This window comes from Mirounga leonina, unplaced genomic scaffold (genome assembly GCF_011800145.1).
Source record: "Mirounga leonina isolate KUSES-001 unplaced genomic scaffold, KU_Mleo_1.0 Mir_151, whole genome shotgun sequence".
Taxonomy (NCBI): domain Eukaryota; kingdom Metazoa; phylum Chordata; class Mammalia; order Carnivora; family Phocidae; genus Mirounga; species Mirounga leonina.
The window spans coordinates 69817038-69832791 of NW_023270377.1; the positions used below are offsets into that span (position 1 = coordinate 69817038).

The window sequence follows — 15754 nt, forward strand, 5'->3', positions numbered from 1 at the left end:
ACCTTGGGGTACTTTGAGGGAGGACCCTGGCGCACCCCACGGATCTCCATGGTCCACATTCCAGAGTACTCTCAAAGCGCCTGGGTTCACAGAGCAGCTTGGTTTACTCTAAGCTGCTTGCTGCCAAACCTGCAGTGTTTACCAGAATGCGGGTGGTTTGCAAACCCAGATGTCAGATTTCCTGTCCCAGAGATTCTCAACTTGCTCACCCCCAACTCCTATCGGCCTCCCCAGGAAGGAGAGAGGGGGCTGGAAGCAGGCGGAGCTTGCACGGGGCAGCCTCACCACTCCTCTCTCCCCACCCCAAAGGCAGGAATTTCTGGGATGGGCAGATGGTCCACCGCCTCTTCCTCCTCCTTCTCCAAGCCCGAGTGAGTAGGGCGGGGAAAAAACCTCCGCAACGTCCCGTCTCCAGCCCAGAGGCCCGGGTGTCGGCACACTGTGGCGACAGGGACGACGGCGTGGGCCTCCGGGAGGCTGGGGTGGCAAGGCCCGGGCAGGCGTGGAGCACCGAGGGGGCTGCGCTCCCGCCTCCAGCGCCGCGGCCCCGCGCTCGGGCTTTGGCGCTGGGCCCCCGCGACCGTCACTCCGGGCGCCCGGCGAGCCCAGTGGTTAGCGATGCTGTTGCTGCGGTCGCTGCCGCCCCTGCTGCTTCTGCTGGGGGCGCCACGGAGCCTCGCCGAGGGCGCGGTGACCGCGCTTACCCCCGAGTCGGTCCTCGAGTGGCAGGGTGAGTGTCCCCGGGCCGAAGAGACCAGATCGGCACATTGCGGGCGGGGGTGGTTACGGCAGAGGAGGAAGAGGCGAAGCTGGGGGCGGGGAGGGGTGAGCATATTTGTATGGTGGCCGCGTCTCGGCAGTCCGGAGAAGGCCGGCGGATGGGCCCGTCCTGCACCCGGACGGGCCTCGCACCCCACTCGTCCCGCCCCGCATCCTCCAGCCATCCGCGGGCGGCCCCCGGCCTGGGCTGGAAGGCAAAACTTGACTACGCTCTGACCCGGGACAGGCCGGGCACAGAAGGATAGAAGACGTCTCGAAAAGTAGCCCCCCGAGAGTTGTTTATTTGGGAGGATCATCACTCAGAAAAATGACGGCAAAAAGATGTCCCACTTCGTCCCCTCCCAAAGCAAACCTGGATGTGTGCCGCCGCTTGCCCAGTGGCCCCTAGCCAGGCTTCCAGCCCTCTGCTCCTTCGGGAAAGAATACTTAATCTTTTCTGTTAATATCTTGCAGACAGAGGCGTGGAGCCTCTGTAGGCCATGAACTATGCAAGCTGGAGCAAATAACCCTCTTTGCCTCTCAGTGTCTCTCATCAGAGAAATGGGGTGTGTGATATGCAGAGATCGTTGGTAAGGCATCTGGCAGGCTTGTGAGCCAGAGTTCCTTCAAAGTCACCCCCACAGCCCATGTGCACACATGGATCAAGTCACCAAACATTTATTTAGCACCCAGTACAGAGAAGACTCATAAAAGCTGTGTGAAGAGTCATGAGGGGAGGTTGTCCTGCAGGGGCCCACAGTGGAGAGTAACTAACTGCATGCTGCCTCTAAGGCAGAGAGGCCAGTGTCTGAAACTGGAAGCAGTCCCTGTGTGAAAGGAGGAGGGAGGCAGGGAGGTAGATAAACCAGCAGGAGTCTCTGGGCAGCCTCTGTCCCTTCCTTTCCGCCTTTGGGGATAAGTTTGGAAAGAAGAGGTAAAACAAGGTGTGATCCATCCCTGCGTTCATTGTTTTGTTTTGTTTTGTTTTCCTTCTCAACTATGCCTACATTTTTGAGGTAATCTTTTCTGGACTGTATTCTCTAGCACTCCCACAAGGCTTTATCAGGGACAGGTTGAGTAATTCTTATTCTAAAATGGCCAAAGATCAGAGACCTCTTAACCTTCTTGGTAAATTCCATAGAAATGGTCCTGTGGGGGCACCTGGGTATCTCAGTCAGTTAAGCATCTGCCTTCGGCTCAGGTCATGATCCCAGGGTCCTGGGATCGAGCCCCACATCGGGCTCCCTGCTCAGCGGGGAGTCTGCTTCTCCTTCTCCCTCTGCCTTTCCCCCTGCTTGTGCTCTCTCTCTCTAACAAATAAATAAATAAATAAAATCTTTAAGGAAGGAAGGAAGGAAGGAAGAAAGAAAGAAAAAAAGAAAGAAAGAAAGAAAGAAAGAAAGAAAGAAAGAAAGAAAGAAAGAAAGAAAGAAAGAAAGAAATGGTCCTGTGGATGTACATCTGACCCCCTCGTAGGAACCATCTCCACTAAGAGTTTACCATACAGTGCTTTTTCCTTTACATTTTAAAATGTGCCTGAGTGCTAGTATTTAGAACAGGACAGCAGCGCATAGGACAGAAGCTGCACCCAAGCCACACAGAGAAAATGCACCAGTAAGCCTCTGAGCCCTGGTTAGCACTAAGGAGCTAATCCCTACTATATGTAGAAGCCCTAAATCCTGGCCTGAGATAGTTTCTAATCAATGCCTTCTTCTTAGTGGCCAAGGACACTCCGAAGTTAAAACCATCTGCTACCTCCTGTACATTCCAAGTGACAGTTTGCAAATCTGAAAATTTGACATAGTTGGCACAGAGATTATTTAGGTATGAAAATATTTCGATGCAAGTAGTTTATTTAGGAGGTGATTCTAGAAGACACAATGGAAGAGTGAGGAAATGAGACAGGGAAGGGGCTCAATTTCACAGGAGCCCTTCTCAGTGACTGTGAAGAACGCAGTGGACCCACTGAAGCGCAGGAAACAGAGGTATTCATCCACCAACTCCCGTTCCTCCCTGATGGAGGGTCCCTCCTGGGGCACTAATCTCCTGGTCTCTGGCCTGCATGGAGCACTGTCAGGCAAGGAGACACAGAGAGTCAGTCAGAAAATATGAGAACTCTGTCAGGTAAATGACCTCCAGGATAGGCTGTATGGATAACCAATGGAATCTGCTACTTACTCCCAGATTGGGAAGATAAAAATATGAGTAGAATATGTCCTCAAGAGGCTGAGAGTCCAGAGACAGACACAGAAACACAAAAAATTACAAAACAGTGCAGTAGATGTTAAGATCACAAGGAATGAGCAAAGTTCTAAAGGCATACTCAGAAGGTCTGGCCTGAGGGGCTGTGGATTACAAAAGGGCATTTATTTTCCTAGAAGATAAGTAGAAAGGAGATAGAACATTCTGGGGGAAAGCACAGAGGCACAGAATCACATGTTGGGCAATAGGCTGAAAGTTCTAGTCTAAGCTCTTTTGGATGGAAGAAAGAGGGCCCACGGAAGGTCACTCAGGCAAACATGAGGCTAGATATAAGGGCACTAGGATCTCAAGGGGGACCCAAGGACAGGCTCTCCTGTGCAGCCAGGCCTCCTGCAAACTGAGAACTGGCCTCTGAAATAAAGCAACTACTTTCTCTGTTTCTTTCTGTCAGGGGCTGCTTGCTGGTCTCTGTTTGGTTCTCTTTTTATGGACTGGTTTCTTCTTGCTTCTACTTGCAGTACCTTTCATGTGTAGCTCCCACAGCTTCTTTGGAAGAGCTGCCTAATTTCCTAGGAGAGGAATCTGGCCACACTTGTCATAGCATGTTGGCTCGTCCCTGCACTCTGCCCTTGAATTAGAGGCCTTCCATGGCTGGTAGGCTGCGATAGTGGTGTGAGGTGCACACATGGATCTGCTCCATCAGGGGCTGTGATTGAGTAGATCCCCAGAATAGGGTTGTGGCAGGACAAGAAGTTATGACAGATCAATATTCGGATGCATGCAAGAGATGAGGAAATGAAGAGTTTGGTTAGAGGCACTCTGCTTAAGGAAAATAAATTCCGGTGACGTGAACTGGGTACTGCTGAGAACAGTTTCATGAGTTCAGACAAAAGGGAACCAGAACACACTTTTAAGTTTAGGAATGCCATGGTCAGTTTGGGACTTGAAGAGGGTAATTATGGAGGTCAGCAAAAAGACCATGTGAGAGGTTAAATCGACTCTCATGAAGAAAGACATTGATGATCTGGGCTAAGTCAGTCACAGCAGGAATACTGAGAAGGAGAAAGGTTGGATTCAAGAAATATGGGTTAAAAAAGAAGAAAATTAAAAATAATAAACTCAGTGAAAGACATAGAAGAAATGGCAGAAGAGGAGGGACAGTGGTTATAAAATGGAAATAACAAGTTTTGGAGGTGGATCCTTTCTTGATAGTGACCAAGTCCAAGGTGTGGTTGTAGGCATGGTCACTGAAGTGGGGAACAGGTGAAAGAAGGTCCTTGGGACAGTGGAAGTTGAGGAACCCATCATCCACAGCAATACAGACATATGTGTGTGAAACAAAAGTTTCATTTAAAAAATACTATTACCTGGGGCGCCTGGGTGGCTCAGTTGTTAAGTGTCTGCCTTTGGCTCAGGTCATGATCCCAGGGTCCTGGGATCGAGCCCCACATCGGGCTCCCTGCTCTGTGGGAAGCCTGCTTCTCTCTCTCCCACTCCCCCTGCTTGTGTTCCCTCTCTCTCTGTGTCTCTCTCTGTTAAATAAATAAAATCTTTTAAAAATAAATAAATAAATAAATAAAATAAAATAAATAAAAAATACCATTACCTAATACGATGTGCTGCTACTCATCTACTCTGTTCCATTCCACTTCGTCTTGTAACACGGGTTATGACACACTACACTGATATCATGACCCATTCATGAACCATGACCTGTGGTGGAGAAAACACTGGGTTGGAGTATTAGGGCATCTGTGCAGAAGTTAAAGGCATTGAGGTGGAGAGGAGAACAGGGAGCCTGCTGGCATCAAAGTCATTGCAAATGTAAGGAAGAGGTTCAGGATGGTGTACCCCAGTGTTGAGGAAGCGAAGACCATGTGCCATGGGGAAGAGGTTTCTGAAGGAGGGTAATGAGAGCCACCACCTGGAGGCAGGAATGGGGAGACGAGGTGACCCTGAGATTTCCCCATAGCTTCCATTTCTGATACAAAGGTAACAGTGGTTCCCTTGACTGCTCCTCGTAGTAACTAACAAATGGAGAATGATTACTGTGTGCTATTTGACACACATTAACACACTGAGTCTTTACCACAATGAGGTAGGTACTGTTAATACATACCCTTCTTTACCGATGAAGAAGGTTAAAGAGTTTGCACCTATAGGAACTAGAAAAATGGGAATTCGAACCAGGCACTCAAGCACTAATGCAAAAGACCCCCCCCCATAGCCTTATGACCTCACAAAATAATTCACTCTGTATCCTGTTGTTTGATGGGAGCATGTGATTTGATTCTGTGGCAGGAGGAACAGGAAGCCAGCCTCTTGTGCTCTGCAATTCTTCCTTTTCCAAACCAGTACGTCTACATGTTAAGGGTGAATATTTTCATAAAGCAGAAAAGCTACTGATTTGGGCAATTCCTACACCCCTGGTCAACGAGCCATTCTCCTAATCTAGAGATGTGGAATTTAAGTACAAGCCTGAGCAGATACTGGTTTAGCTGTCCTACCCGGTCATCAATCACTCCCACCACCTGACTCTGTTCCTCCCGTCTTCATCATCATCTCTCAGAATCTCTTCCACTTCATACTTTTCTCATCCCAACTTCTCTGACTGGCTGTTTTCCTCACGAGCCTTTGAGAGTCAGCATAGACTTCCAATTTTCCTGGTGCTTTAGTTTTTCTCATTAAGCTTCTAACCTCTTTTTATTGTTGGTTGTTACAGTAACTGATTCCACACAATGCAGGTTCCAAGCCAATGACCAGAACAGTAGAGTCACACAGAGATCTCAGTTGTCCCCTCATCTCCCCGTCCTTGACCTAACAATTTTCTTATTTATATCCAGTTTTCTGAAGAAATGATTCCTTTGTTTTGCCTCTTCTAAACTCATCCCTGTGTGATGAACCCTCATATGATCTATCAACCTTCATATGAACTATATTACTATCAAAGTAATATAGTTGAGACATTTATAGACCCTTGCCTCCACTTTCTTGTAGAAATTATCCTTGAAAGCCTTTTAGGAGATGTTCCAATACAAAGCTAGGAATGTAAATTATATTTCTTTAATTATTCAGAGTGAAAGGAAATACTGTTCATAAAAGAAACAAACAAATGCCTTTTAAACACTGTACTAAGTCATTCAGGGAAAAATATTTAATAAAACCACTCAAGAAAAATGGAGGAATATTATTAAAATTTCTGTAAATTGGATTCTGTGATACAGAGCTAAACAAAACAAACAAGAGGTTTCTGCTTTCATGTGTGGCCACATGACTTTTTAATTTATGATACTTTCCAGATTACTACAGTTCCAAAGAAATATGCTACTATGCTAAGTGAAATAAGTCAGTCAGGGAAAGAAAAATATCATATGATTTCACTTATATGTGGAATTTAAGGAAAAAAACAAATGAGTAAAGAAAAAAAAAAAAGAGGGAGACAAACAAAGAAACAGACTCTTAACTATAGGGAACAAACTGATGGTTACCAGAGGGGAGGTGAGTGGGAGAATGCGTGAAATAGGTGATGGGGATTAAGGAGTTCACTGGTTATGATGGGCACTGGGTGATGTATGGAAGTGTTGAATCACTAAATTGTACACCTGAAACTAATATCACACTGAACGTTAACTAACTGGAATTTAAATGAAAACTTAATTTAAAAAAAGTAAATGGCTAACCTAAAAATATATTCAGCTTCCCAGGTAATAAAATAAATGCAAAAAAAGGTGTTAGCATGAAAAAGAAATACGCTAGTAAAAAAAGTTTTACTATTTCCGGCTTTTGGCATTCTTCTCTTGAGAACTTTCCTTTTCAATTATGAAAATATAAGAGGAAATTCAAAGTAGTTCTCTAACTAAAAACATTGTTGTCTTATTTGGCACTATCCATGCTCGATGTTAAGATTTGCTTTTGTTTTATTAACATCTATAGAGTGATCACAGTGACTGAGGTAATGCTTATCACGATCCTGTGAAGCCAATGCTTTTATTATACCCATTGTGCAGATGGAGAAACCAAGGCAGTTACTGTTCAGCTTCAAGCAGTTCTGCCGTAAAAGAAGTGCTCTGTAGTTTGCTAGTCTTTCTTCCATAGTGTTAGATTTGTTGAAGTAAGAACAGGGTGGCTTCATGGGCATGTGGCCCATGAAGACACAGAGTGCCATGCTCAGCAGGGCATTGCACTTGGAGTTTAATGTTCTGTGATTTTGGGTCTTGCAATTCTTAATAATTTTAATCTCTGAATTTGTGCTTTGGGCATGAAGTCTCATGGGACAACAGAGCATGAGCCAGAAGCTAGAAGCTAGTTCAAGCTCAGTCCCACTTGCGTCACACCCCCACCCCCACCCCGCCAGATCCCCTGGATGGGTTCTAAGCGGCTGCCTCCCCACTCCTACCCTCTATCCACTGTGCTAACAGGTTGTGTTCAGGTTGGAGGACAGGGGGCCCGGGGTCTGCTAGTGGAAGAGCAGTGGCATCTCAGGGAGGAGCAAGGCAGCGGCTACCCCCGCTGGGCTGACAGCACCAGGTGTGTTTGGTGAGGACTGAGTGGGGAGCCTGTCACCTATCCCCAATCCAGGCACTGAGTGTGAGTCCAACACTGGCTGGCACAGAGGCTGCAAACCCTTGTGGGCTCACGGGAAGTGGAGATTGACTTGACTTCCCTGCCCCAGGCAGGAACCCACATTTTTATCTTACTCTGGGCCCTGCAAAGGAGGGAGCCAGCCTGAATCAGAAGCATGGGGACTACTATGGTTTGAATTGTATCCCCCTCAAATTTTGTATGTTGAATTCCTAACCCCCACTACCTCAGAATGAGACCTTATTTGGAGATAGGGCCTTTATGGAGATAATCAAGTTAAAATGAGGTGCTTAGGGTGGGCCCTAATTTAATATGACTGGTGTCCTTATAAGAAGGGGAAATTGGAACACAGAAATATGCATAGAGAGTAGATGATATGAAGAGGCACGGGGAGAAGACGCTCATCTACAAGCCAAGGAGGGAGCCTGGACCAGATACTTCTCTCACAGGCTCAGATGGGGCCAATCCTGCTGACACCTTGATTTTTTACTTCTAGCCTCCAAATCTGTGGGACAGTGAATTTCTATGAAGTCACTCCGTTTGTGGTACTTTGTTATTGCAGCCCTAGCAAACTAGTACAGGAACTAACAATATATCTACCATTAATAGTTGTTTTTGTGTTTGCGTTAATTTCTATCTCCCAGTTAAGTAAATATATATTTTTCTTAAATGGGTATATTCTTAAAGCACCTAAGATGGATGAGCTCGTGTAAACAGTTTTGCGTTCAATAATGTCACATCATTTCCAGAGTTGTTTTGGCTGTTGGTGGAGTTGTTTTCTGTTTCTATTTGTTTTGGTGACCTAGTCTTTGAATCACATCCCCAGGGCTTCAACAAGCAGGCATTTGTAGAGGGAAGTTTAACTGTGTTCTGTCTTACTGTGTCTTGCCGTAACTTGCTCTTTGTAGCCAGGCTTCCTGGTGACTGATATGGTATGTTTTCAAGTCTATAAAAAGATAACAGAGCTGCTGTGAATAATGATTTTTATACCAGCCATGTCTATTAGGTACTTTTGAGTTAAAGACAAAATGATGGAGGGATAGACTAAAAGCTAAAAGGAAGAGAAAGGTTTTCAACTCAACTTATCAATTCACTGGTAAGATACAGAGAGATACAGCGAAGAACCTCAGAAGAGATGAGATTTTCTGCAAGGGTCAGCTACTGCTAACTGAGGAAGGGATGGGAGGGAATCTGAGTAAGCACGGTGTGGTAAGGACAGTCTACAAGGGTTAACCCACTTCACACAGGGTTTGGTAACAGGCAATTTGAATCCCCACAAAACTGGAGCCAGGAGCTGATTAGCTGGGTTTCATGTTTCCCGCATGTGAGAAAGAGTATTGTGTGCCCCGTGGAACTGGGAGTGGTGATTTGGGAAGATTAGAAAAAAAAGGGAGAGAACACGTAAAAAGATTTAGCAAGAGGGATCCCATAGGCCTGTGGAGATGATGATTATCCGGGTTCAGAAGCTGCAGGAAAATAAAGAAAGCTCAAAATCAAGGACAGTGCTAGGGCAGATAAAGAAATGGAAGTTCTGCGACAGGATAAGGACATATTTTAAAATGTACTTTATATTTTAGTTGATTAATAGAAGGCAATTGAGAGGTAGCCACAGGCTTTGTTAGGTGCTGTCAGATTAAGAGACAAACACCAAATCTCAGAAGATTTGGGATAAAATGCAAATATGCATGCAGAGAGGGCCAGAAGGGACAGGCACACTTTTCACTTTGTTCTGTGGGACTGTTCTTTCAAGTTCTGCAAGCATCAGAAATTCCTTGCTTATTGGTTTGGAAAGTCATATTAAGAATCCAGATTTTCTGCATCATTCAGCCATGAACAGAACTTGATTCAGTGGCTTACAACATCCTTTCCTGCTACAGAGTAATCTAAGTAAGGAACACAATCAGATCTGAATCCACTGTTCACTGCACAGGACAAACCCAAATTTGTGTTGCTGGAAAAGGTCAATACATCTCAAGAGAGACACTGCTCACCTTCAGATTGGTTACAGGAGAGAAATGCCCTCCCCACTATCTTCTGGACCCTTTCCACGCCCAAACTGAAATACAGTAGTCTCCCTCTTTTTGCGGGGGATACATTCTGAGACCCCCAGTGGATGCCTGAAACCGCAGATGGTACCAAACCCTATATATACTACGTTTTTTCCTATACATACATACTTATGATAAAGTTTAATTTATAAATTAGACACAGTAAGATATTAACCACAGTAACTAATAATGAAATAAAACAATTATAATATACTGTAATAAAAATTATGTGAATGTGGTCTCGCTCAAAATATCTCGTTGTACTGTATTCACCCTTCTTGTGCCGATGCGAGATAATAAAATATCTATGTGATGAGATGAAGTGAGGTGAATGCCGTAGGTATTATAACATAGTATTAGGCTATCTGCGACCTTCTGGTGACACATCAGAAGAGGGATCATCTGCTGTCTGACCATGGTTGACCTTGGGTAAACTGAAACTGCCGAAAGCAAAATGGAAGCTAAGGGTGGGGGAGGGACTACTGTACTGTCAGAACATAAAGGAACTGGACAGATTCAGGAGATGCTAGAGGGCCGAGAGTGCCTGAGCACCGGCTATGTGGGTGGATAGAGGAGAAGATCTTTATTTTTTTTTAAAGATTTTATTTATTTATTTGACAGGGAGAGACACAGTGAGAGAGGGAACACAAGCAGGGGGAGTGGGAGAGGGAGAAGCAGTCTCCTAGCCGAGCAGGGAGCCCCATGCGGGGCTCCTTCCCAGGACTCTGGGATCATGACCTGAGCCGAAGGCAGACGCTTAATGACTGAGCCACCCAGGCGCCCTGAGGAGAAGAGCTTTAAATCCAGGGAAATGGGGTGGGAGATTGAAACTGGATTGTATTTGGCAAGCTGTGGCTTCCTAATAGCTTTCTTAAGCATTGCACTTGATGTGAACCGTGTATGTGAACTTTTCCTTCCTCTTCCCTTAATATGGAGGAGCACAGAGGCTGACTTTTTATGTGTAGTTGGATTAGGTGGCCACCACCATAATGAAATTTATTAAATACCAGAAAGCCCTTTGCTTGCCTAAAATCCACCATAAAAAGAGCATTTCTTTAGGAATTGTTTTATTGCTTGTTTCAAGTGTTTTTCTGTGAAAAGTACAGAAACCTCAATGAAGTCTTAATGCTTCAAACCTTATCTTACTCACTTACCACTTCAAACCTCCACCCATTTCTAAGAGAAGAGCTGTCTAAAGCGGACGGAGGCACCCCAAGGCAGGTGGAGGTAATCAGAAGGGGTGCCGAAAGTGAAGTAGTGGGGGCGTCAAGGGAAATGTCCTACAGGAACCTACAGTCAGCCCCGTTCAAACGGACCGATCAGACTGTAATAGTACCCCCAGGCTTTAGACTCCAACCTCATGGTGTCATAGGAATTGGCAGGCATTTGCCAGCCAACTGAACAGCTGAAACCAGAAAACAAATCATTGCAATTACCTTTTCCAGAAACCTCATGTTCCATTGATGACTAAATCTTGTCATTTCTTCCCCCTTTAAATTCTCTTTCTAGTGACTGGAGTCTCACCATTCCCTCCTTTCCTTTCTCACCACACCCAGCTGAATTGAGGCCTTCTGTCCCCTTACTGGATCATAGCAATAATCCCAGACTATGCTCCAGGTCCTTGGTGGACTGTCTCATCCCACCTAAGGATGAGAACTCCTCCAGGCCAGGAACTTGGACGTTTGTCTCACACCTATATTCTTAGCACCTAAAACAATGCTGGGCACACAGTAAGTGCTCAGTAAATGCTTTTGTTGAATGATTCACCATGCCAATTCATCTACACCAGAGCCTCAGTCATGCCTTCTCTTATTCCCAAAGCTCTCTCTCTCTCTCATCTGAAGAATAATAGACAAATTTTTGAATAAAATTCAACTTCGTCGTAAAATGACCTCAAACCACCTCTTTCTAATTTTATATTGTATAACCACCAAAGTCTTTTATATAGGTGGACTCTCATCACCCTGGAGCTGATTATTATTTTTTTTTAAAGATTTTATTTATTTATTTGAGACAGAAAGAATGAGAGAGAGCATGAGAGGGAGGAGGGTCAGAGGGAGAAGCAGACTCCCTGCCGAGCAGGGAGCCCGACGCGGGACTCGATCCAGGGACTCCAGGATCATGACCTGAGCCGAAGGCAGTTGCTTAACCAACTGAGCCACCCAGGCGCCCTGGAGCTGATTATTTTTGTCACTTCTGAGATTTGGTGATATTTGCTCTGCCCAGAATGCCTCCTTGCCCACATCCCCAGCTGTGCACCTATAGACCTCCTCCACTATTCTGAACTCTCTCTTTCTCTCTTTCTGCAATGAAAACAGGCATCTTGCTTGGCTTGTTCACCAATGTGCCTCTGTGTGTGACAAAAGTTAGGTCACTAATAAATGACTGTTGAATGAAAATGTGTGTGTGTGTGTGTGTGTGTGTGTGTGAGACAGAGAGAAAGAGAGAGAGATTTCTCTGAAAAGCCAAATTACCCCTCCTAGCCCTGGCTTTTACCTCAATATGTTTATTTATACCTCTGACATCAAAATATACTTCAGCGTTAAGTTATAATTCTTTCTGTACATTTCATGATATACTCCCAGGGTTAACATCAATTCCTTAAGGGCAAACACTATGACATACATATCCTTCTTTCTGCAGGGTTCCTAACACATACCATACTAGGGACTGAAAAAATGTTTGTTTGAAATTTTAAGTCTCCTACTTCAAATTTTTGGCAACAATCTGCAGCAGTTTATTTTCTTTATATGTTATCAATTAATGTATGTAAATAAAGCTAGAACTAGACCTGTATTGTCCTCACTGAGCACATGGATATTAAACTTCAGAGACAAAATGGATTTGGAAAAAAAATGTAAAAGAATGATTCAGTGAAATAACCTTTATAGTCCCACCAGCTCTAAAGTTCATGGTTCAGGTTTATGGGTAAAGTTAGTCTCCTCCAAATGGCCTAATTCCTTCCAGTCTGTTCTCTGTCTCCTCCCTGGAAAGTGGGCAAGTGCATGCAACCACACACACTCTCCCCAATCAGAATGATCCGAGGACACTGAGGACCCATGTCCACCTCACATATGACACTAGTTGAGGATCCAGTCAAGTGTCTTAAATTCTGGGCTATTTTCTTTTGTTTTTCATCACTTGCTTTAAGGGTTATTTTAAATGTAGTTATAATGTTTTCTTTGAAATTGATGGAACTCCTTTCTTTTCTTTAACTAGAATTCTCATGATTTCAGAAGAAATAGATATACTTTTATGGGACAGATATTTAGGCAAATAATTCCTCTCTCTGTCTCTGGTCTCTCTGGTGCCTACCACATGGTTAGCACTCAATGAATACTTGCGGGATGTAGTAATATTCTACATGCAGTCATAAAAGAATTACCTTAAACCTAAGTTCCACATTTGATCAAGGAAGAATTCTCCTCCCATTTCTTAGAAAAATACATGTTAGGGGCACCTGGGTGGCTTAGTCGTTAGGTGTCTGCCTTTGGCTCAGGTCATGATCCCAGGGTCCTGGGATCGAGCCCCACGTCGAGCTCCCTGCTCAGCGGGAATCCTGCTTCTCCTTCTCCCACTCCCCCTGCTTGTGTTCCCTCTCTCGCTGTGTCTCTCCGTGTCAAATAAATAAATAAAATCTTAAAAAAAAAAAAAAGTACATGTTATCCTGTGGGGCCAAAGGGTGGGTCTAAAATGATCTCCTCCTCAGAAGAACCCAGAAGTAGAAAGTAGAACCACTGTCTTCTGTGGATTTTATCCCCTACCCCCACCCCCGCGAAAAGGATAAAAGTTAGCTTATAAGTTACTTCTAGTAAATCAATCCTTTCTTTCCTCTTAAACTTATAATTATGAAGGGAAGTATAATAACATTTTACTGCAAAGAGATTTAGTAATTCTGGCAGTCCTTCATTAATCACTTAATCAGTGTTCAAGCAGAACTGACGTCCTTGACATATATAATCAATCTTGATTCCTCCCACATTTGATTTTCATCCTTTCAAAACCTGACTATAGACACTAAGGATTGGTGGCCTTTTTCCACATTATGTTTTTGTTACAGACAACCCATATATGCATATAACAATAATCAGAATATTGATACCTGTATTGGGTCTCCTTATAGTCTATTTGAAAGCAGTTGTTTTCTCTTCAGTGAATTTATAGAGATTCATGGTGCCAGGACCAGATTCTATTATAGTTTAATGGGAAAATGGGATTGGGTCATTTTTTAGCTTCATATGGCCTAGTATTCTTTTGGAGATGGCATATTTATTGTTATTGTTAAGCCAGAGCTACTTGTTTATGATACATTCTGAGGAACTTTTCCAAAAGCTACATTCTAAAGGCAGCTGGGCATGAAAACATAACACTCCAAAGGTGAGCAGCATGGGATTAAGTTTGTCAAATATATTCTGCTTCAGAAGGGTATTTTTATGATCACTGGTGTAACTCCAGAAGTTCTGATCCCACCACTCCTTTTCTCATAACACTTAATAATTTGAATATTTAAAAACATTATTTAGGGGCCCCTGGGTGGCTCAGTCGGTTAAGCGGCTGCCTTCGGCTCGGGTCATGATCCCAGGGTCCTGGGATCGAGCCCCGCATTGGGCCCCCTGCTCCGCGGGGAAGCCTGCTTCTCCCTCTCCTACTCCCCCTGCTTGTGTTCCCTCTCTCGCTGTCTCTCTCTGTCAAATAATAAAAAAATATACTAAAAACATTATTTATTCACCCAAAATTTTAGTGATATATAATTTCAGTGTTGACTTACAGACCATCCATTCACTCATCCATACACTGCTTGTCAACATCATGTGTTTTTCTCTTTCTTATCAGAGAGCTGCAGTATAGACTTCACAGGTAGATACTAGGGTGGAAGATGAACAGATGAGGACTCTGAATTCATGATTGCTCACATATTTGAACAAACAAGACAAGAATTTTGTTATCTGGCTTTTGAAGAGTATTTTTCCTCCATAAAAGGTGACTTCAGGATTTTTTAAAAAGTCTACACACACTGTGTGCTGTAAAAGTAGAGTAAAAATGAATTTTTCTGGTAATGATAGAAGAGAAGTCTTTGGGGATGCTCAAGTTAGCACTCTCCAGGTGTTCGATCAGATTTATGTTGCCTCTGCAGACCAAGAATTGGGAAGCCAAAGGGATGATAGTAATAATAACATCGACTTGCTGAAGTCTTCCTATGCCAAGGTGGTGTATGATGGGCTTTGCATGGGTTATTTAATGGAATACTTTTAGTATCCCTGTGAGATCAGTATCACATATGCTCCCAGTTCAAAAGGGAAAGGCGAGGCTCGTTGAGATTAAAAATTTGCCCAAAATTCCAGACCAGTCTGCCTGATTGAGAGTCCTCAACCCCTCGTCTGTCTACCCATCTTAGGTGTATAAACTGAGGCCCACGGGGTTGAGATCCAGCCAGTAAGTAGGTGGCTATATTTGAACATGTATTTGAGATAGAAGCTAACCTACAGAACAGTTATAGTAAAATAATTATCCTTTCGTGAAAAATTAATGAAACTCTGGGCTAGCTAGAAAGTAATTAGTAGATTGTAACAGAAATTAAGGTTAACCTTCTACCCAGGCATGAAAAGGTGAAAAGGAGAGTTGGAGAGAAGGTTAATTATCAGAGTCCACATCACATTGGCAAGGGGTAGATTTGATCTTGAATGACTATTACTAATAACCATATAGACATCGTCTTCATTAGGAAAACAAATCTCCTGATCTAAATGAAATCTCCCTAAAACCATTCATTCTCTTCCCCCGCCCAAACACACACTCGCTTCTCTTTTGCTCTGATATATGATGATCAAAGCAATTTTCTGACAACTAATTCAACTCCCCAAATATATGGTTATGAGTAAAGTTATCAATTATTAAATGAGGTATAGCTTTAATTAATACATTGACAATCTTTTTTTTAACAATGTCGTCAGTGATTTTGGTTACAGTAAATCAGTTCTTGGCCTGAGTAACTTTGGAAAAAACAAAAGAACTTTTACCAAAATGAAACATTGTCCCCATGCACTGATGCACAAGGAGGCTTGGCCTGCACTGTCCCAAATCTCCAGAAGGCCTCCGCCTGTCATTCTATGCCCCCGCCACACACCACAACTTGCCCTAAACCACAGTCATTTTAAGGAAAGCTG

The 15754-nt window shown here is 43.9% G+C and overlaps 1 protein-coding gene across 2 annotated transcripts in view; it reads left to right on the plus strand.

Moving 5' to 3' along the window:
- Positions 1 to 311: 311 nt before the first annotated feature.
- The window catches only part of PLA2R1 (phospholipase A2 receptor 1), a 114466-nt gene continuing 99023 nt past the window's right edge, over positions 312 to 15754 (plus strand). The window contains exon 1 of one of the 2 annotated variants that reach the window (XM_035007936.1): positions 312 to 730. In XM_035007936.1, the coding sequence (XP_034863827.1) occupies positions 333 to 730 (398 nt within the window). In that variant the 5' untranslated portion in view covers positions 312 to 332. The remainder of the gene's footprint in view (positions 731 to 15754) is intronic. The other variant, XM_035007937.1, reaches the window with a different exon arrangement.